General features: G+C 36.3%; 1 protein-coding gene across 6 annotated transcripts in view; it reads right to left on the bottom strand.

Annotated features, from left to right (window-relative positions):
* Positions 1–2181: 2181 nt before the first annotated feature.
* The window catches only part of USP9X (ubiquitin specific peptidase 9 X-linked), a 111693-nt gene continuing 89895 nt past the window's right edge, over positions 2182–23979 (bottom strand). For all 6 annotated transcript variants that reach the window (XM_081276571.1, XM_081276570.1, XM_081276575.1 and 3 more), the window contains 14 exons: positions 21512–21702; positions 18401–18574; positions 16471–16612; positions 14649–15402; positions 13978–14101; positions 13257–13482; positions 12395–12524; positions 8318–8503; positions 7685–7905; positions 7509–7597; positions 6359–6515; positions 6040–6252; positions 5339–5434; positions 2182–3853 (listed from right to left, as the gene is read on the bottom strand). In XM_081276571.1, coding sequence (XP_081132697.1) covers positions 3716–3853; positions 5339–5434; positions 6040–6252; positions 6359–6515; positions 7509–7597; positions 7685–7905; positions 8318–8503; positions 12395–12524; positions 13257–13482; positions 13978–14101; positions 14649–15402; positions 16471–16612; positions 18401–18574; positions 21512–21702 — 2841 coding nt within the window. In that variant the 3' untranslated portion in view covers positions 2182–3715. The remainder of the gene's footprint in view (positions 3854–5338; positions 5435–6039; positions 6253–6358; positions 6516–7508; positions 7598–7684; positions 7906–8317; positions 8504–12394; positions 12525–13256; positions 13483–13977; positions 14102–14648; positions 15403–16470; positions 16613–18400; positions 18575–21511; positions 21703–23979) is intronic.

Raw genomic sequence — 23979 nt, 5'->3', positions numbered from 1 at the left:
CTGCGAAATCAGTACTGTTCTTTTTCTTGGTAACACAAAGCGGGGGAGTGGGTGTTGTCTTCCTATATTGGCAGCATGTATGTAGTACCTTTAAACCGGAGGCCAAAAGTGGGCACTTAAAATGAAAAGGCAATTTTCTTATCCAGTTATAATTCTAAATAAGGCAGGATATAGCCACCAAATTAACCACAAAATCTGGCAAAGTAAAACAGTTCATGGGAGAACATAAGCTGCAAAAATACTAATAAAAAACTCAAAACTATTCTGAATTCATCTGAATTATCACAAACTGTGGTTTTCATTTACAAACAATTCAAATAAAAAAGGCTCATCGATTGAACCACTGAGAGGATTAAAGACTTATCATTCACTAATAAAAGTTAATCATGAAAAAAATAGAAAACACTTTAATAATTCTAAGTTTGTATACATTATAACTAAAAGACGCAAGGCTGGGAAATGATGACCGAGAGAAATTCAACAAAAAGAAAAGTCCCCAAATATGATTATGTTATTTCTGCCTCTACCATGTTGAACATGAAAATTTTGGTTGGTGGAGGGCTTAGAAACAGCAGCAATACGGTTCTTACCAAGTTGTACACTGAAATACTTAGATCCAGCAGGGCAAACCCCTAGTTCACATAGTTTTACAACTAAAACATCTTCAGTCTTTACGTTAACAGATTCTACTGTCTTCTATGCGAGCAATCATGCCATTTAGAGTTCCAGGAATATCTCTTTCGAAGGAAGACTAGTGATTCTGCAAGAAACATTTAAAGTAGGAAGTATATGGCTCAAAAAAATCATCTGAGGGAGAATTAAATAACCTTTAGGCACTTTTGAAAACTTGAAATTGAAAATGTGCCGTGTTCAGAAAAAGACTTCAGAAATCACCACTATGGTTGCTCTTACGATAACATGCATTTTAAAATTTGCCGTTCTACACTAATACTTAAGAGATAAATACAGAAAATAACTTGCACAAACAAAAATAACTGTTCGATCTCCCTCACTCCTGGTCACAAAACAGGCCATTCTTCCTCGGAGAGAGGGGAAAATGACTCTCAAGCCCTCACCTGGCACCACGTGGCGGGAGCGGCTTGAAATTCAAAGCAAAGTTGGGATCTCCCTCCAGAGAGAAAAATTCACAGCCTTTTAAAATGTCAAGTTTTTTTCTCATCTAGGAAGTCATTACATTTTAAATTAAGCCCATTACATACTTTTGTTAAGGACCAGGAAATTTTAAAATCACCTCTCAGATGGCGAGATGGTATCATTAATAATAATAAGAACTTTTCCAAATAAAGTTAACCTACTTTGCTAGTTGAGAAAGCTTGTAACTAACTTTTAAGTTAAACTACCAACTGGAATTGCAAACACCGTACAACCCTTGCTCAAACAAATTTAGGCTGGGGATGTAGCTCAAAGGTAGAGCATTTGCCTAATATGCGTGAGGCCCAGGGTTCCATCCCCAGCTCAGAAACTACAAAAGAAAAAACACTTAAAAAAAACTTAAATTCAGATGTAACATAAAGTAAAAACAAACTATCTGCTGTCAAAATTTCCTAATACTACAGAAAAACCTAGAAGCACAGATTTACTAGAGTACTGCAAATAAGATACCCAAGCTTTATCTTAAATACCTGCCCCTTTTAATCACAAAACAATGCAACGCTGTTTGTTTCTGCTTTGTTCAGTTCCAACTATTGCCTTTTGACAAAACTTTTTCCCATTAACTGAACTGTAAAAAATACAACCTAGCTTGTGCTCATTAAATATACATGTATATAAAAAACATACAAAAAGTACAAGATTGATTGTTAGGAAACTTCTACAGTGTCAACATTCTGTTTTCTCGAAGTATTTAATTTTGGGGGACTGGGGACTGAACCCGGAGGCACTCTACCGCTGAGCTGCATCCCCAGCCCTTTTGATTTTTTAATTTGGAGACAGAGTCCTACTAAATTTTCCAGGCTGGCCTCCAGCTTGAGTTTGCGATTCTCTCGCCTCAGCCTCCCGAGTAGCTGGGATTACAGGCGCGCACCACTGCTCCTGGCTCTCTGCAGTCTTTAGTAAAGGGCCAAAGGTCAGATCTTTCTGTGCACAAAAATGTTAACTGAAATCCTGAATTAAGTGCCATGGCTATGCATGCTATGCACAGAATTTTTATATGCAGTCCTTAAAAAAACAAAAACAAAACCAAAAACAGGACCAAAAAAGTAACCAAAAAGCCAAAAACACACCACAGGACAAAAAGTTCTTCTTAAATCAAATTCTATTTGTGAATTCAGCAAAATAATTTCTATAAAATAAAACAGCAAAATATTTAAATAGAATAGGGTGGGCTGTATCTGTTTGCAGGGGTATTTGGTTTTTCAACAGGTTCCAAAAAAATTACACACATTCAAGTCACCAATTCTCTTTTAAATACAGTATTAACCGATGAGTTCCTTACTTTAATCAAATGTTTATTCTGAAATTGTGATACTTCAATTATATTAACTAACCAGTAGTTTCTTTTTAAATTAGACCCTGCTTTGAACGTTAATATTTTTGGAATAATGGAAAATGAGCTAGGACAATTCTTGCTTTCAAGTAAAATTGTGACTGAGCAAAAAAATCAGTCAGACATCTTGATGCAGAGGTACTCCAAGTACTGTGGGATTCTGACGACTTCCACATCACTGGGATCCAGAAGAAAGGTTTTAGAAGACTCACCTAATAATCTCTACCAAAGAAACAAAACAAGCATACCAAATACAGTCTTCTATTATGCTCCAGCATCCTGGCATAGCAAATTTTTGCATATTTAAAAAAAATCTTTTAAAATTCCCATTACTGATACTTAAGTTTTCTTTATCCCACCCAAAGACTGAACTGTCAAATATGAGAAAGAACATAAGGGCAACTGAAAACTGCCTGTCACATTTCTCCCCTCGCTTTATTTTATATTCTAGGTGTAAGAAGGAAAAGCTCTGAGCAACACAGCTGTCACTTCCGGACAACTGCAGTCGTTATGGTAGTTTTTTCTTCATTGGCTACACTAACGTGGTGTGAAGCCATGCTAAATGTTACAGCATAACTATAGCCTCAAAGTGATTAACCTAATATCAGAATAAAAAGGCAATGAAAAAGATCTAGAAACAATGTTACATCACCAATTTTCCACATCAACCAAATAATTTAAAGGTTACCAGCCTTACATTGCTCATAGTTAAAATTGACTTCAGTGGCAAAGAATTAACATGAAACTATTGGTGTGGCTGACATGAATGGGCTGTTTTGTTGCTGTTGGTTTATTTTTTGTTTTTGTAAAGGAGTTGATCCAACTGCCAAGAGGCAGGCAACACTGGTTGCAAAGTGCAGTGGGTATAACAAGAAAATTAACTTTTGTAGTAGTTTTTGTAGATCTGTGAGTCCCATCAAGAAAAAAGTTTCTTGCTTAAGAATTAACAGTCAAACATTAATATACTATATACACCTTTGCCATTTACACATTAGCATCAGGCCATTTATTACAAAACACTATACACTTTCCACTGCAGGCGGGTTATATATTGACAGCAAATTTCTGCAGATAAGACAGTGAATAAACTCTCCACTCCATGTTGATTAGGAATAGTTTTCTAGTTTTAAATATTAGCCAGACACAGAAAAAGGTTGGACTGTAAGGCCTGGGTGCACAGTCTTGATGGAACCAGTTAATATGTGCATTTCACTGATCCTTGGTCTGAGGTGGGGATACTTCTTCACTGCCTTCGTAGTTTTCTTGTGCTCGTTGGCCAGTTCTCTGAGGGTTGTTCATGTGGTGTGCTGCTGGGCCTGTATATGGCTGTCCATGCACATGGTTATTCTGGGAGGGGAGAGGAGATGTGCGTGTTAACATTTTCCCCAGGTTGAACAAATTTTAAAATCACAAGCTCAAGTTACACTTAAGACTAATAGTGAAAAAATTAACCCGTTTGAAAGAAAAAAAGCTAGTTAAGTACAAAGCACGAGGCCCCCCCAAAAGAGTGATGATTGTGTAGCTCTGTATAAATCTTTGACCAAAGTTATTTTCACTTGTTTTGTTTTATTCTGGGAAGTACTGGGGATTAAACCCAGGGACACTCTGAGCTACATACTAGGCATCTTCACCCTGCCTGCTCGCCCGCACGACCCCCGAACTTTAAAGTCACAGTCTAAGTTGCCCAAGCTGGCCTCAAACTTGAGATCCTCCTGCTTCAGTCTTCCAAGATGCTGGGATTATAGGAATGCACCACTACACCCAGCCCAAAGTGACTTTTAGTGTGAAACACTAAAAGCCTCATAAGGGATTAGCCCATTATTGTTCTTGGCCAAAATCTTCACAAAGAATGATTCGTGAGTTAGAATACACAGAATTCGAATTCTTCCATATGATAAATGACTGCCCATGATATGAGATCTGCAGGCACAATAACCATGAACACAAAACAATGTTAGTGAGAAGCAAACAATGTTGAAGAAGATAATAAAGCAACCAAGCGTGCTTAATATGAGCATTCTCAGGGTCAAGCAAGTAATTTTCTCCTGTGGATTTGGTTAATCTTTTGAAATGCCAGAACCCTATAGGCACTCGTTCTCCTATATATCCCCACCAGCCAAGCCAAGATTTTGTTTTATTTTCTATATCATTTGCATTACGAAAATAATTGTGTTGAATATGCACTTCTTAACTATTAGGCATGCTTCTATTTATACCTTGAAGCCTATGAAAGAATGACTTACATGTGTCTCAAACAGTTTTTTTAGACCAGCAGTGGGGAACAGCACTCTGTAGGGGGAGGAGACCTGAGGCTCTGGGCAGGGTCTAGCACCCTGTCCTCTAACAAGCCCTCTAGGAGACTCTAATACCTGTTCAAGTACCACTGTCCATCGCCCAATGGAAAACTACCAAATCCTTATTTTTTTTTTTTCCCCTCAACAATTCCCATTCACTGAAATCTAGGGTTAAGTAACCAAGGATCCCTTACTTCATCACCATACCTGAATGTCCTCAGAATCCATTTGCAGACTTAGCCTAACAGGAGATATCGTTCTAATCCTTTGCACTAAGCAATGGTTATCATTTTATGTTGACATGAATAAATATACAGATTTACCAAGTAAATTACCAGTATCAGAAGGATACCTATGTGATGAGGAATCTACCACAGGGGCCAGTTGAAATGGGCACCATGATCCCACTCTCACCATTTCTCTTCTAATCATGTCCCCTAGACAATCCCTCCATGACTTCAGTCATAAAAGATTTGGCCACTATTTAAGCCTAAGAATTGGTTCTAGAGACAAAAACCAAAATCTGACTCCTGTTTACCTGTTGATACTGAGATCCAGGTGAATGGGGATATAATGGGGCATCTTCAGGGGGAGGTGACTCATGCTCATCTGGGGCATCTTGGTCATCTGGTTCCTAATTAAAAAAAAAAAAAAAAAAGAAAAGAAATTATAAAGGCAAATTCAAGCTCATTTTTAACCTTTTCTATTTTAACTAAAATTTACGTATTTGTTTTTGTGGTATTGGGGATTGAACCCAGGAGCACTCTAGCACAGAGCCACATCACCAGTCCTATTTGAGATAGTGTCTTGTTAAATTGCTGAGGCTGGCCTCAAACTTGCAACACTCCTATCTCAGCCTCCTAAGTAGCCAGGATTACAGGTGTGCCTCACTTCGTCCAGAATATTTTATTTTTTTTTGGTTTGGTTTTACGGTGCTGAGGATCAAACCCAGGGCCTTGTGTATACTAGGTAAGCACTATACCACTGAGCTACATACACCCCCAGCCCTGAAATAAAATTTTAAAACCTGCAAAACTAACCCATTAACAACTTCTTTTACTGCAGATAAACAAAGGAACTGGAATCAACACAACATACAGTAACAAACAAAAACTTCAATATAACTTTTTTTTTTTTTAAAGCACTACTGCTAATAGCTAATAAACACTGGCCTATAAAGTAAAGAATTACTTTGCTTTCTTCCATTTCTATTTGCTGCATACTGATGGCTTTTTTTACCTCCTCTGGACAGAGTTCACAAGCTTTTGCAAGTGTCATCCTAGCGCTATGTGATCTCTCCAAGAAATAGCCATTTGATGTTTCATTGCTTTGTACTGGGGGAGACCAATTGTTGTAAGTGTACTGAGGATTGCCAGTATATGGTCTTCTTTCAAGTTCGTCTCCAAGCCATTCCACTGCCCAGGTCCACTTTCTTTTCAGATCGCCATTACCCTTCAAAAGAAAATAAAAACCACATATGTAAGAGGACTTGGAACACTTCAAACTTAAAAACAAACAAACAAACAAAAAAACCCTAAATTCTCAGGACTCTCTTCACCTGTAGGATTTGGTAAGCAACAGGACAATTGCTGAAGAGAGCTACCATACATTTTATACATTGGTAAGCTCTTTTCTGATAGTGATTCTTAGAGCGCTGGATTGTGTCAAACAGCCCATCTCGGTCATCTGGAATTCCCTTAAGGGCATTATGAATTCTGAAAGAGAAGCAGAATATAAGATTAAAACTTCTAAAAATCTAATATAGCAGCTTATATTTATTGCCTATTACATACCACTTATTTAATGTCTGATATAGTCATTTAATCTAATGCTAGACTATAGGTATTGTTATTACACCCATGAACAGATGAGAAAATGTATCAAATAATTTGTCCAGGCTAACACCAAACTTGTGGTCCTCCTGCCTCAGCTTACCAAATAGCTATAGGATTATAGCTATATGCCACCATGCCTGGCTTGCAAGCTCAATGTTAGTCAATAATGTATGTCATACTGATAGGTGGATAAAAATGTAAACAGAAGTTCAAGGAAACCAATTTCCTAGCAGGAGTAACAGTTTATTATTTACTACCTCAGTGTCCGCAACGACTTTATAGACTGCTGAGGACTACTTTTAAGTAACCAAATATTTCAAGCGACTAATTCTAAAACTAATGCGAACTAATCCTAAAAAACTTCAAGGGAATCATCAATGAACTTAAATATTTACCAAATGCTTATGCTGGAGGGAGGAAGAGAAGTATAGGGCAGTAATATTGGTCAAATTATTATGTGCATGTATAAATACGTAACAATAAATCCCATCAGTATGCATGACTTTAATTTAAAAATTTGATTCAAAGAAATGATGTTAGAGTGTTAAGTATGAAACTCGGGCAATGAGAAGAAAAAAACAAAACAAAAACCAACCAACCAAACAAAAAAAACAAAATAAAAATATCATGCTGGGGGCAAGCACTATCACTGAACCACACCCCCAGCCTCTTTTAAAAATCTGAGACAGGATCTCACTAAATTGCCTAGGTTGGCCTTAGCCTCCCGAGTAGCTGGGATTATAGGTGCATGCCAATACACCTAGCTGTTTTTTAAGATGAAATATTCACTAGGACTCTAAAGTGGTGACTATTGCAATTATGTCTAACACCTGGGCACATATAAGTAGTCCAGTAATGAAAACAAGTATCCACCTGTGAGTCTGCCAGGAGTCCTCAATCAGTAAGATTTGTAGGAGGAGATCCAAATAAGGCCGAAGTTCGTAGGTGTAGGAATATGCAACCTAAAAACAGGCCAGAGAGAGTGAACAACTTAAAGGAATAACAAATCAAATCACAGAGATTTATCAATGTTTATATGTTCCTTTAACCTGCCAGAGAAGTTCACTGAGGACAGTAGATGAGAACTGAGGATTCTCCCAGCAGCAAAAACGAAGCAATTTGACAGTTTCCTCTGAGTTACTGCAGTCTTCAATGATTTTCTTCACATAACTTGTTCTCACAAATAAAATGTCTGCCACATTCTGCTGAATTGGCATTATAGGTTGTGATAAATTGGGATCACCAAACGGATTGGGAAGAGGAGGATTACCTAGAATGTAGATTTGGCAATGAACAACTAATAAACTTTTCTGTAATAACAATACACTGATTTCACCATAAAGGTAGCCTATGAATTTATTTTTGAAAAGTTAACTTCATAAATGTTTCTTAAGCACAATGAATATTATGTTACTATGATTAGATATCCCAAGATGACATAATGCAAAAAGTTAACTCTTTAAGTACGCCATAAACAAAGTGTCAACTTGAGTAGCAGACAGAAAAGAATTCCCTGTTAAACATGTGAAAAAGGTATAGTACTCAAAAATATTTCCAAACATGGACCTTCCTCCAGACTCTTATTTCGTATTTAAACATTTTCAGAATTAACATTTGATCAAGTGCTATATAGCCCAGCCATATTTCAAAATTATTGGGAAGAATGAGGCTTTCTACTTTACCATTTATTGAAGACTGCATCCTTGATGAGACATTGCAACAGCGGATCAGCTGTGACACTACTGAGTATAATTTGCCTAATTCAGCATACTGATATTTGATTGGAGGACCTGGCCCTTCATCTAAAGACACAAGCATAAAGGTAGCAGGTACACTTAGTTTGAGCAGCTGTGTCTTTTCTGCCACACCTACAGTGAAAGAGACGGTAGAAGGAAGAGAGGAAGAAAAGCATTAGGATAAGGGCTTTGTGAATAAAAAAGATAGTCTTATGTCAGAAGTATATCACATTTCCTTAGCATTCAGACTTAAACTGGGATAGAAAATTCACAGATTAGGAATAACTAGACTTAAATATTAAAATTGATAAACAGCAACCACGACTATAACCTTCTGGTTATACTGGACTATGTGGAACATGAACTTTCTGGGGCCTGGAGAGCCCAAAAGGACTGACAAAGATGGCAACCTTTATCATAGAGATGATAACTATTAAATGGAGAAATAAGAACTTTTTATAAATTGCCTCTCCTCTTTCCTCTGCAAACTTCCTGAAAAAGATGCTTATATTTGGTTTACTTTCTCATTTTCTCACTCCTCAAAATTCATGCCAATTTGGTTTCTATTTCCCTTCATGAGGTAAAGGAACAGAGCAGTTTTCAAACTGTAACTACTTCCTTCTTAGATTCTTAACTACCTTTTTTCTGCTCCCATCTTTTATTCTTTTCTTTTTTTGCAATACTGGTTATTGAACCCAGGTGCGCTCTATTACTGAGGTACATCCCTGGCTTATTTTTTTATTTTTTTTTTTTTGGGGGGGGGGGGACCAGGGATTGAACCTAGGGGCGCTTAACACTGAGCCACATCCCTAGCCCTTTTTATTTTGACACGGGGTCTCAAACAAGTTTCTTGGGGCCTTGCTAAATTGCTGAGGCTGGCTCTGAACTTGCAATCCTCCTGCCTCAGCCTCCTGAACCGCTGGGGTTATAGGTGGGCGCCATGGTGCACGGCATCCCTGGCTCTTTTTTGAGACAGAGTCTCACTAAATTGCTCAGGCAACTGGGTGTCACACAGGCGCAAACTGAATCTGCCCAAACTGAAATCATCCTCTTCCTCCATGCTTTTCCTCTGGAGTTTCCCCAACTCAGTGACACTATTATCTTCTGAGTTGGTCAAACTGGAATCCTGGGCATCATTCTTCTTCTTTGTTTTATTTATTTATTTTTATATGGTGCGGAGGATCTATCCCAGGGCCTCTCATGTGCTAGGCGAGTGCTGTACTGCTGAGCCACAACCCCAGCCCCTTGACATCATTGTTAACATCTATTTCATGCTCCCTCCTCTGAATATCCAATCACCAAATGCCACAGGCTCTCTTTATCAAGTACCAGAATCTACTTGTATTCCTCTCAATGCTAGTTCTGCAGTATAGGCCAGAATGATCTTTTGTCTACAGTTCATTTTAACCACCTCTAGTCCTACTCTATTGTAGATCTTTCTAGAAGGCATGTCTGTTCAGAGACCCACAACAGCTCATCAATGCTTCAAAATATAAGCCAAACCTCTTTCACAAGGCTTGCCAGAATAACATGAACAGGGACTCCTGTTCACCACTTCTGCCAATACTATATCAATTCTAAATAGACCGAACAACTGTCATTGGACAACAAGCAACACCAAGTTAATTCCATGTATTTGTATTTGCTGTTCGCCCTGCATGGAAAACTCAGGTAAGCAATTCCCATGTCAACTTCCCCATTAAATCTTCTACCCGAAAGATGCACATCCATAGTACTTTATATTTTCCCTATTATAACCATGAACATATTTAACTTAATGGCAACTACGTTTTGGTTTGCTTCCATATCCTATTAAGACAGTAGACTACTTTAACACAATGAATTCACCTCTATTAACCCTTATCTGAAATCCTGAGAAAAGTTCTTATTATAATCAAATTTCTTTCATAAAGTTGGTATCAAAAATATGTATTTGATAGGAAAACCTAGCCTGAACTGAAAACAGGCTATTTGCAGTCTTCCCCCTCCCGTCCCCATTTATTAATTTTTAAATATATTTTCAGTTGTAGATGGACACAATACCTTTATTTTGCTTATTTTTATGTGGTGCCGAGATCCAACCCAGTGCCTCATGCATGCTCGGCAAGCGCTCTACCACAAAGCCACAACCCTGGCCCCCGTTTATGTTTTAATAAACATACAACTCTCATTTACATTTTACTCCAAGGATATTAATGTGTTTAGTTATAAGGAGCTGTTTAGACTCAGATACATTATATATGGCATATGCACTGCCTTATTTTTCTTAAACCCAAGCAATTTTGAATCACATAAGCATTGTTTTTTAAATTTTTTGGTTGTAGATGGACATAATACTTATATTTACTTACCTTTATGTGGTGCTAAGGATCAAACCCAGGGTCTCACATATGCTAGGTGAGTGCACTACCACTAAGCCACAATCCTAGCCCAACATATCTGTTCTTAAGGGCTTCATATTGAGGCTTATAGACCTGTATTTGCCTTTAGCAGGGAAATTTTGTTAGTGAACAATGATATGTGCTTTATGAATATGCAATATCTAAAGGGGAAGTTGAATAGAATAATATTTTTGTGAATGCCTAAATCTGAAATTTCTAAGTTTGAAATACAGATTCTAGTTAGTGTTTGTGTAATATATTTCCTCTTCTTTCTCAACTACAAATACCAAATGCCTCTGGTATGGAAAGGTAAGGGAAAAGATGATCAACTACAGAGACAAATGGAAAGTAAAATGTTCCTGTGTTCCTGATGTTAAAAGGGCCATGTATCAGTAGAGCGAGCTCATACAGAAAACACGGGAAATGACAGGGATGCTTGGGTACAGAACTTAATTTTGGATAGATCAGTTCCTAAACTGGCCAAATAAATATTATCATCACTAAGATTTTAACTGGAATGTCTCAATAATCATTTTGGGATCAGAACACTATCATCTCATTAGTAATTTTCATAATTTCAATCATAAGAAATTTACCTACCCTAGGCCAAAACAGAACACCCACCCCAAATAACAATGAAAATATATTTTATGATATTCCTCACCACCCATCCATTCAGCAAACAAGCATTTACCAAGGGCTACTGTGCAATCTAGTGGGGGAGCAACACAAAAATTTGGTTGCTATCAAAATACAATAGAAAAAGTAGAGCCAAGTATAGCATAAATTTTTAGGTAAATTTCAGTAACCAACGAAAAGAAATGATCTAGTGATGTCAGAGTAGGCTACTTTGAAAAGGACAGCTGTCACATAGTGGCAACAATAGAATAATTTAAGCAAATTCCTAAGTTTTTCTTGTGGTGCTGGAGTGGAACCCTGGGCCTCATGTAGGCTAGGCAAGAGCTCTATACCACAGAGCTACATCTAGTCCCTTAAATGAGGCAAGAGGGGAATTTTATATTTATATGAAATATATAAATAATAAATAAACAAAAATCCCAGGGTCACTCTATCATTGAATTACATCCCAGTCATTTAAAAAAATGTTGTTTTTTTTTTTTTTTTAATTTGAGACAGACTTTTGCTAAGTAACTGAGGCTGGCCTCGAACTTGTGATCTTCCTGAGTGCTTAGCCTCCAAACTTGCTGGGATTACAGGCGTGCATCACCACATCCAGCTAAGTGAATATTTATACTATCCCTCATTTTAATTTTGTTTAGTTCAAGAAAAAGTTATATGTAGACCTCTATTCAAAACTTGGGAAGTACTACAATCATCTAGGGACCTTTACAAAATATAGATTCCATAAATTAACTTTGGGAATTCTGATTCAATCAGTGTGAGATTGGGGCCTAGAAATGAGTATGTTCAAAAAGCAGCCAAATCTGGCAGTGTTTTAGGAGACAAAATGTGACGACATAAGATTCTCATTTGTGTTTAATGCAGAGCAGTAACACATGAATTACTATAAAGTATAAGGTTTCTTGTACAAAATTTCTACGTTAAACTAGGTTATATGTGATCAATTGACCTAAACGATCTCACCATTTAACATACAGATTATGAAAACCTAAATTCTTACCTAAATTGGCATACATTACAAACAAGTTGAAATACTGCTGTAAATGACGTCCATGCTCTGAAACTTCCCTTCTCAAGAGATTTAGTACTGCTCGTAGTAAGTGATCGCTCAAGCTTAAGTTGTCATAAGCCTGTAAAATATAAAACATTAGCTGTTCCTCAGCAACAACGTGCAGGTATAACTCTCTTCACACAAGCATAAATTTACGGAAGAACTGATTACACAAACTATTTGAAAGGGTTGATGGTTGGGAAAGGGAATAAAGATCTGGGTAGATTTCATTATAAATCCTTCACATTATTGTACATTTTAAGTCCATTAAAAAACCCTTTAAGATAGAAAAATTTACTCAAGTTTATAATTAAGCTACTGTATGTATCTGAACAGTAAGAGTTTCTTTATTATTATTATCCTGCCTCAGCCTCCTGAGTTGTTGGAGCTACCACACCCAGCTCCCTTATGTTTTAAAAGCTCAGTAATCACTATTCATTTCTTTCTTTTTTCCTGGTACTGGGGATTGTACTCAGAGGCACTTTACCTGAGCCACATCTCCATTTTTTTTTTTTTTTTCATTTTGAGACGGGATCTAAGTTCCCTAGGCTGGTCTTAAATTTATAATCCTACTGCCTTATCCTCAGTCAGTGTGATTATAGGTGTGTACCACTGTACCCAGGTCCCAGCCCCTTTTAATGCATTTCCATATAGTAATTTTCACGGAACTTGAGACATTAGATTCTGTGTGTGTGCACACATATGAAGTAAACATATCAAAAGAGATGAACATAAGCCGGTGACTACAACTTCTAGCAAACATTATTCTTTGGTAAGCATTTAATCATTAGAAAGCAAACTGTACAATTACCTGACTAGAAGGTCCAGGAGACGCAAAAGGTGAAGGACATGGCCCATCTTGCAAGGAAAAATGTGCAATAAAAACTATAAGTTTTGCAAATGCACCCCTCACTTCTGCACTTGGGCATTCCAAAAGGTATTCAGAGAAGCGATTTGAAACATTAAAAAGGACATTATGAGCAAACCAAAAACGTACATTCTTGCTGTGGCGAAGGAGAATACACAATGCATCATACCTAAAACAAACAAAAATATCTATGACTATCAATATGACTTATACTTGACTTATTTTATATACAAAAGGGATGGATCTCTATGAACAAAAAGAAAAAAAGTAAAGGCCTCTACTGCTGGAGAGAGAAGCAGCAAATGGTTGCTTCTAGTACTAACATTAAAAGGATAGGTGAATACTATGACTTGGTCTTCTCTCAATGACTTAAAATAAGCAAAAGCTTGCACTGTACTCTGAAAAATCTACTAAACTCTAAGGTTCCATGACAAAATAGCCCCCACTTTCCTTAACATCTTACTCTTGGATGAGTAAGTAAAACTAGCCATATTTAGTCTAAGTATTTTAATATAATCTCACCACTGCTACCAAGAATTTTGTTTTTAAAACTCACTTCAAAATTGAAACAAGATCCTCATGGTTTGGAAAAAGTAAAAGAAGTTCTATTAAAGAACCAAATCAAATGTCAGTATACTAGGAATGAAAAGTCAAAGCAATGTACCAATCACTGGCAGAGCCACGGACTATTTTCTTTGTGTGAAATCCTGTAGTAAAGAGGAACCTAGCAGCAAGTTGAATACTAATCATAGTGATTTCTTCTGCTTCAGGCAACAGGTGATCTTGCCCTATAAATAAAATGCAGATATATATATATATAAATCAAATTTTTATTTTCAATCCCCATTTTCCAACAAGTCTGCATTTATGAGAAGTCCTAAATCTGTTAAATACCCCTTTTCCTAATACTTAGAAAATAATTTTTTAAAAAATATTTTTTATAGCAGATGGACACAAAAATGCCTTTACCTTATTTTTATGTGGTACTAAGGATCAAACCCAGTGCCCCACACATGCTAGGCAGGCGTTCTACCAAGTGAGCTACGGCCCCACCCCAAGAAATAATTCTTATTCCTTGATTTTGGCAGCTCATGAAAGCATTTTCAAATCAGTGAGGAAAAAAAATCCTTAAAACAAACTAAACTTCCTATCTCTAAACAGTTAATTTATTGCTCAAAGGTATCAGCCATCTTAAATGTGACCTTAAAATAAGCAAAAACTTAGACCCACTTAAAAATATTAATATTTTATGAACTTAAACATGTCAATGCTTAGGAAACCCTTCAATTATTGAATTATTCTTTATTATTAAGAAACCAAACTCACAACACTTACCTGGAGGAGGGTTTAAGTAAACACCATTACATGTAAGCAGTTTTTTCATAAACTGAAAATACTCCAAACTGTACTGCATTCGGTTATGCATGAATTGTACATTCTGTTTCCGTACACTTCTCTCAATGGCTGATGGCATTATTATTTGATGGGGTCTTGTGGTGATAGCAAGCTCTGATATGTATCTTATCAACTCATCGTCTTGGTCTATTGTGTCCATTCGTTCATAGAAAAGTATATAAGCATTCCACCACCTTTTCTGGCGTCTGTATGACATGCGCTTCATCATGTGATCAAACACTTCTCCCATGTATTCTCCACCAAAACACTGATTTTTCATTTCCTCATCATCATCCATTTTACATTCGGTTACATCTCCATCATCAAATTTATACCAGCGATTTCTCTCACCATCTCCACCATTCCTTTGAATGATGTAAGAATAATAATGTCCCCCACTTGCTTGACCACTGTGTACAAGCACACCCACAAGCCTATACTTTGTGCTTCCTGCAGTCTCACTTTCAGACTGCTCATTCTGTTGTATCAGCTGACTCTCTGGGTTTACATTATCTCCTTCCAGCTTAGCAACACCTGCAACTGTGTAAGGTTCCATGTCCAGCTCACGAGGAAATTCAAAATAATCATTAAACTTGATTGCACATTCTCTTTCCCAGTCATAGTCAAATCGTTTTAGTTGGATAGCAAGAACAGGAGGTAATTTTTTAATTAGCAAGCGCTTTACGGTATCAACCTAAAAATAAAGAGAAAGTTACTGGCTACTTTCTTATAATCCACTGCAAACAAAAAACAAGCAAATCTTTAAATGATATTATCAAACTCCCTTGAAGACTTACTTGGATTTTTATGTGTAAAGAAATACATGATAATGAACATAAAGTAATTCTGCCATAGTTGACTTAAATGTTAACCAAAATTAATAACATGGAAATGGCCTCTGTGATGTTACAAACTGTAAAAATTAGTGATACTAACACCACTTCTCACCTGGTTCCTACACGGTCATAGCTACCTAGCCATTACTACTTGATGTTTAATGTTGTTCTAATGAAGGTGGTTTGGTGTGAGAAAACCAAAGAAATACAACAAGTTATTTACTGGGCAATTAGATGCCACGTAATATTTTAAATGCTGCATGAACAGTAACGTATTTAATCCTTACAACCCTCTCAAGCAGGTACCACTGAATCTTAAAGATGAGGATAAGAAGTTCCCGAGAGGTTAAGTGATTTGTCTCATGTCACAGAGGTGTGGGAGGCAGGCAAGTAGTATGGCTTTTGCAACCTCTACACTTTAATACTTCTCTAAGTGGTTGGTAAGGCAACATAATGCAGTAATTTGAGGTGAGAGGGCCTGGGAACCTGAAAAGATATACAATATTTACTACCTATGAAATCATCTCCCTCAAAGAACTGCTAAGTTCCCACAGATAAAAACTAATTAGATCAGTCCAAATATCTAATCCAAGGGTTAAACACAGGTGGCAAAATAAATCTTAAGTGGTTAAATAAATTAATGGTTTTCTCCAAGTAAAGGACATGAGAGGCGAAGCATTTTCCTCTATTAGCAAGAAAATGTGGTGTCAAGTTATTATGACTTCTAAAAATCATCCACATGTTCATCACCTCTATGGTACTTTTTAACGTTCTTTGCCCAATAAATCATTAAATCAGCTGTCCTCTTGACTATCTCTCTATTATTGCTATGACAAAGTAGGGTAGATATTTTTTCAAAAGGGTGAATTTTGAGGATAAATAAAAATCATGTCATCATAACTATTTTAAAGCTGGACAATCCATACCTTTTTATTGCATTTTTCACAATGATATGCATTTGCACCTTCTAATAAATCTCCTTTGACATACTGTTCCAAGGAATCAAGAAGATTTTGGTGATTTCTAATGTCTACATTCAGAGTCGTAAAAGATTCTTCACATTCGTACCTAAAGATATTATTTAAGAAACAATCAAAAAAGACTTTATGCAAACTACATTTGCAATATTTATTATGTAATAATAATGAAGCTCCTAACTCACAGAATGTTACCAATACTGATAGTTAACGTTTACTGATCATTTGCTCGTGCTTGTCACTATATTTGGTCGTTTAAAACACTCAACATATTAGGTTTCTTGTTTTTATAACAAACTTGCTAGAGAAATATCACTGTCTCTACTTCAGAGATGAACAAACCGACTGGGAAAAAAAAGTTTTGAAGCCAAATATATTTGGACTTAACAGCTTAAGCTTCTTATAGTCTACCAGTGATATGTTTAGATAGAAACTATGGGTCCTATGGTCTCTGTGGCAGCTACTTAATTCTGCTATTGTAGCAAAAAGAGTCACACAGTATAAAACTGAGTATGTTCCAATAATATTACAAAAACAGGTGATGGGCTGGATTTGGCTTGTGCTATATAGTTTGTTGACCTGTTTTATTATGCAAAGTAAAGCCCTATAACAAACAGTCTTGGGACTCTCTATGTATGGTTTGGCACGTAAAAATAAAGACTAGTTCAGATATTGATCAGGCAGATAAGGATCTGACTTCATGAACATGATCTTTTATATTTTCATTTGGCAAAGAACACAAATCATTTCCAAGTAATTTGGTAAACTGTCCAAAACAAAGTGAGGACCGACTGAAAAGATGAGCAAAAAGTTGGCCATATTATCAATAATTAAAAACAAAAAATTAAGCTGAGGACAGTGGCACATGCCTGTAATCCCAGGGACTCAGGAGGCTCAGGCAGGAATATTGCAAGTTTGAGGCCGGCCTCAGCAACTTAGAAAGACCTAGCCTACAAAAACAAACAAAGAAGCCTAGAGATGGGGATGTTGTTCAGTGGTACCCTTTGTTTAACTCCTAGTGTCATCAAAAAAAAAAAAAAAAAAAAAAAAAAAGAGGTTAAAGTGATAATCTTATTGTTTTCCTAACGATGTAAACGGTCTTTCCAAGAAGGCCAAAAGTTGCCCAGGCTAAGTGAGTAAGTACATACACCAATTCAGAATGAATGGTAAAATTATAAAACCATAAAATTATTATTTATAAAGTATTCTTTACCCTCATGATTTCTCTATGTTTAAAAACTAAGTGCCTCCAACAACCATATACAAACTCAACTCTTGGCTATATATATGATCAATTTGACTTATAATGAGGTTTTTCTTCGGAAACAGCATCTTGCTAGGTTACCAAACCATGTCTTGACCTTGTGATTGCTGGGACTATAGGGAGGCACCATCATGCCTCATTGCTATTGTTAATAGGTATCATTAATTAAATACTTTACTTCCTTCCGTCCATCTGGACTGGGGATGGAACCTGGGGTACTCTACCACACAGCTATATTTCCAGCCCATTTTGAGATAGGGTCTTGCTAAGTTGCCCGGGCTGGCCTTGAATTTTCCATCTTCCTACTGTGGTCTCCACAGAAGCTGGAATTATAGGTATGATACCATGCCCGGCAACAGTTTCCACTTTTTAAGTGAAAAACTAAAACACACAACAAAGCACACAAACACAATTTGTTCTCTCATTCTTGCTGTACTGTATACAAACATTTTTAAGCAAAATGATAAATGATGTTATTTTACAAATGAGTATTTCACTTTAATAGGGAATACTACTCCAAGTCCACCATCTTTTAGGTTTAATACAGCAAAAATTTTATTTTTGTTAGTATATAAATAATACTACTTACACTTCCAATCTGTAATTAGCACTTACCTATGTGGACAGCCTTGGCAAATCTTCTGATCAGCAAAGGACCCTCCTAAGACTTTACTTAGCATAGCTGGATGTCCTAAGGCTTTTAAAGCTTCATCTAAACTATCTACCAATGAATTAAAAAATTCTAAAGCATCATGTTGTTCACGCAGATTAACAGGCTCGCCCCAAAGCCTAAGAAATGAATGAAATAAAACATTTAACATATGACACAACAATATATACACTGTACATACACTGTATTTTTGAGGGGAAAAGAAAGCAATGTGACCACAAATGACAGCATATGTACACTGAAATTTTCTTCCTCAACTACATGAGGAAAGAGGAAAGTACTGGTGTGGCTGACAGATAGTATGGGTCCAAGAAAGTTGAGGTTGCTTCAGGTGATGTGACAAAACAAAGTATCACTTATGTATACCACAAAATGAGAACTGACATTGGTAAAGCCCAAGCACTGCTGGAAACTGTCAATGACATCCAATTTTGTATTTACGTAAATAAACTAATACACGGAGTATACATATTTATTCTAAGCAAGAGCTATGCTGAATTATATTTTAGACACTTCAGAAGAACTGTCTTTTGAAAAATACTTCTATCACTTGTGAAAATAAATTTGTTGCATTATTTGAAAAACCAGTCCATTTTATTTGTTTTTGGAAATTTGAACGACACACGACTTGCTATACTTTGCAATGTGTACATAGTCTAGATGTCAACTTATTAATTATAAAAGAGAAAAATTACCCTTTACAATGGAGAAATCTGTTAAGACACTGGGGGATCAAAGTCATTACCATCAATAATTAAACACATGGATAGCATATGCTTCCCAACTGGACAAACTGAGAAGCATAGAACATCATCGATGTAGTTTTCCTGCTTTCCTCCCCTAAAAGCTTGACCTGAATCTAACCATGAGGAAATAATCATACAAATCAAGACAGACATTCTATACGACAACTGGCCTGTGCTGAGCACGGAGGCACATGCCTGTAATCCTGGCTCAGAAGGCCGAGGCAGGAGGAGGATCACAAGTTCAAAGCCAGCCTCAGCAAGTGAGCAAGACACTGTTGCTAATTAAAATATAAAAATGGGTTGGGGATGTGGCTAAGTGCTCCTGGGTTCAATCCCTGGTTTAAAAAAAAAAAAAGACAACTAGCCTGTACTCTCAAAAAATTTCAATGCCATAAAAGTCACAAATTTGGGAGCTGATTCTAGACTAAAAAAGAATAAGAAGGTGAATTAAATTCTTTTTGATTCTTTTTTTAAATATTTTTTTTAGTTGTTGATGGACCTTAATATTTAATTTATTTATTTATATGTGGTGCTGAGAATCGAACCCAGTGCCTCATACATACTAGACAAACACTCTACCACTGAGCCACACTCCAGCCCCTCTTTTTGATTCTTTCCTGTGTATTCCAGATTGGGATATAAAAAACCAAAAGCTTCAGTATAAAACCATTTTGAGGAAATTGGAATATGTACTGATATTATTAGAGATGATTAACATTAAATTCATTGGGTATGAAGTGTCATGTTTTCAGATTACTATCAAATGGTTTACAAAAATAAACCAAAACCCCAAAACCAACTATACTCACGGAAAAACAAGCAAATATGGCAAAATGCTAGCAATTAGACAGATCTAGGTAAAGAACATAAAACAACAGTGATGACTCCCCCTTTCTATACTTCTGAAAATTTTGAAACTAAAAAAATTGGGAGACACTCACACGCGCGCGCGCGCGCACACACACACACACACACACACAAACGGGAAGTTTAGTTCACATTTTCAGTAAATTAAATAGACTGGTACTGTTTCTAATAATGAAACAAATTGATTTTAACAAATAATGTCTGAAGTGTGGTAAATTGAAAAGTGCTAGTTTACATGAAGTGTGAGCTCCACTAGCTTTAGGGGGAAAAAGGTATTGTAAGAGAGAAAACTGAGTGATAAAATCCAAGCTATAAACTTGAATCACTAGTACAGATAAAGGAGGGGCCTAGTTAGGGGAATAAAATGTGGTAGTGATGGTGAAGCCACTGTATATTAGGCAGGGGGTTCACAAGAAATCTAAATATCCTCATATGTAAAAAGGGAGCCTCACTGCCATTCCACAAAATTAAAAACATCACTTGAATTTGCTCAAGTCTCCATCTTACATCTCTTACAGATGTCGGAGAATTAAGAAAATAGGAAACACTAAAATACCCTGGGGACCCCATCAACAAAATTCTGACTGGGAAAACTTGTAGTGTTAACCACCTATTCCCCTCCATAAACAATTGTTTAAAAAAAAAAAAAAAGGCAGGGTGGGGAGGGGGATTTTGCAACAATGACCAAAAGAAACTTAAGAGGCATTATTAACCATTTGTGGTATATGAACCTCATCCAGATCCTGATTATTAGGGCAGTACTAGGGATTATACCAAGGGGTGCAATCCTCTGCCCCAGCCTCCCAAATTACTGGAATTATAGGTGAGTGCCATTGGGCCTGGCTCTGGATCCCAATTTTAAAAAATACTAGTGAAAATAATTTATGAGATAAGTGGGTTAAGTTCAAACACTGATCACATTTGATATAAAGGATTTTTTTTTTTAAAAAAAAGACATAGTAACAGTTCTATGGTTATATTTTAAAACAGATATTAGAGACACATATGGGTGAAACTATCTGGGATTTACCTCCAAAACAATCTGGAAAGAAGTAGATTATAGAATACAGATTAAATAAGATTGGCTATGAGTGGACAACTGTTGAAGTTGGGTGATGAATACTAAGGTTTCATACTATTTGTGTACATATCAGACATTTGCATAACAAAGTTAGACGTCTCAAAACATTTATCTATTTTTGGTGCAAGAGATTTAACCCAGGGGTGCTTAACCACTAACCCACATCCAAGGCCCTTTTTAATTCTGAGAGAGGAACTTGCTAAGGCATACATGACCAGCCCTGGCTTCAAAACATATATTATAGAAGTTTAATATTAATGTATTGAGTATGTTCATCAAGTTTTAAGAAATATCCCTACATATTTAAATATAACAAAAAGAAAACAAAAGATGATCCCTATTATTATTCATTCATAGTTTACCTGAACTGTTTCCAAAATCCTCTGGGCACATAGTATTGTAGTCGAGAAGCAGCTAAATGACCAAAGATGACCTGAAGGTGTCTTAGGACACCAATATTGTATTCTTTTCTATCTTCTGTTTTACTTAATGCTGGTTTGTCTTCAAATTGTTGAGGATAGCCAAATACATCATCCCTGGGATCAACATTGCTCTAGAAACCAAAAAAATATCATTAATTAATGAGCTAATCTAAAATGTAAAAAATATGGTGAGACAAATGCCAGTTAGGGAACAAATGATTTGTAGTTTACTTATGTTTCTTATTTCCAAAGCACTTAAATTCCAATTTATAGATTTAAATTATATTCATACAGCTACTGTGGGGATTATGAGGTAACATATAGAAAGCGGAACTCTATAAACATCCTAACTCATACATATTAACAGTAGTAGTAGTACTCGTTAACAGTGTTGGGAAAACCAGATACATACAAAATAATGAAGTTGGATCCTTATCTAAAATTTTTTATGTTTAAAAACTAACTCAAATGCACCCAAGTCCTAAATGTAAGAGCTGAAACCCTAACTTTTAAAGACAACAAGGTAAAAGCTTCAAGATATTGGAGTTGGTAATGATTTCTTAGATACGACACCAAAAGGACAGGTGACAAAACAGACAAATTTGACCTCATGCAAAATAAAAACTTTTTTTTGGTAAATACATTGAAAAGGCAATTCATAGAATGGGAGAAAATATTTGCAAATCACTTATTTGATGAGGGATTTAATATCGAATAGAGAATCCCTAAAACTTAACACACCACAATTTTAAAAATGGACAAAAAGTTTTAGAGAGGTATTTCTTCAAAAAAGATATGCAAATGGCCAATAAGAATAGGAAAAGAAACTTAAAATCACTAGTCATTAGGGAAATTCAAATTGAAACTGCCACAGGATACTACTCATGCTCAATTAGGATGGATGACTACTATGATAGATAGGGTTGGCAAGGATGTGGGAAATGGGAACCCTCATTTACTGATGGTGTTAATGTAAAATGGTACATTTGGGGTAGAAAAACAAATTCCTCAAAAAAAAAAAAAAATTGAAAAGTGCTGGTGCACATGAATGAAATCAGCTATTCAGGGGGTTAGGCAGTAGGCAGGAAGATCACAAATTCAAGCCCAGCCCAGGCAACTTAGTAAAACCCTGTCTTTAAATTAAAATTTTAAATAGTTAAAAAATGAGGAAACAATCCAAGTATCCACACACAAATGGATAAGCAAAATGTGGTATGTACATACAATGTACTATTATTCAAATATTAAAAAGAGGAAGTTCTGGGGCTGGAGATGTGGCTCAGTGGAAGAGCTCTCGCCTAGCATGTGCGGGGCACTGGGTTCGATCCTCAGCACCACATAAATGTAAAATAAAGATATTGTGTCCACCTAAAACTAAAAAATAAATAAATATTTAAAAAAATAAAATGAAAAAGAGGAAGTTCTATTACATTCTAACATGAATGAACCTTGAGGACATTATGCTAAATGAAGGAAGTCAAGCTATAAAATGGCAAATACTCTTTGATTCCACTTATATAAGGCACTTAGGAGTGGTATAATTCATAAAAACAGAATGGTGGATGTCAGCAATTGGGGGGGCAGGGGAAAAATATTGTTTAATGGGGACGGAATTTCAGTTTTGCAAGATGAAAATAAACGAGAAGAATGGTGGTGTACAACAATATAAATATATTGAATACTGAACTGTACACTTAAAAATGGTTAAAATGGTCAATTACGTGTATTTTACCACACTAAGAAATTTAGTTGTGGTATATGTAACATTAAGACAGAATTGTTGAGCATCATAATCTAATGACAGTAAGAATAGCTGTTTGACCTCTGATATAGAAACAGATACTATCCAGTCTCTGCCCAAGAGAAACTTACAGTCTAGGGAGGGAAACAAAAGTATAAATAGAATAAGCCCCTCCACCCCTGAAATCCTTATAATGCATAAGGGTGAAGACAGCATAAAGCAGAGGTACCACAGAAGCAAAGGCAGGACACCTGAAGTTGATTCATATTCCATGTGCCTTATCTACTATTTGCCAGTACAATTAGCTCTATCAACTTGTGTTTAACTCAGCATCCTGGGGATGTATGATGGGCCACAGAACTAGAATTTGAACTCAGACTCCCGCTCAGAGCAGTGACTTTTAACCAGATGAGTATAAACATCCCCTTGAAGTCTTTTCAAAAAGTAAAATTGCTCAGCCCCCATTCCTTGGGTCATCAGGTCCAGGGGGTCTGTGGAAGAGTTGAGGCAAGGGTTATGTTCTAGCAGCCCTGTAAGTGGTAAACTGTTTCTTCAGAACAAATCCAATTCTGGTGACTAAAGGGAAGGATTGAGGAATGAACCATTTTAAGACATTTACTACCACAAGAATACACTTTGGATTTTCTCTTCAGTTCTAACACTATAA

This window comes from Spermophilus citellus (genome assembly GCF_964194105.1).
Source record: "Spermophilus citellus genome assembly, chromosome: X".
NCBI classification, from domain to species: Eukaryota; Metazoa; Chordata; class Mammalia; order Rodentia; family Sciuridae; genus Spermophilus; species Spermophilus citellus.
Note: the sequence above shows the minus strand (reverse complement) of the source record. Positions and strands in the feature narration are given on the sequence as shown.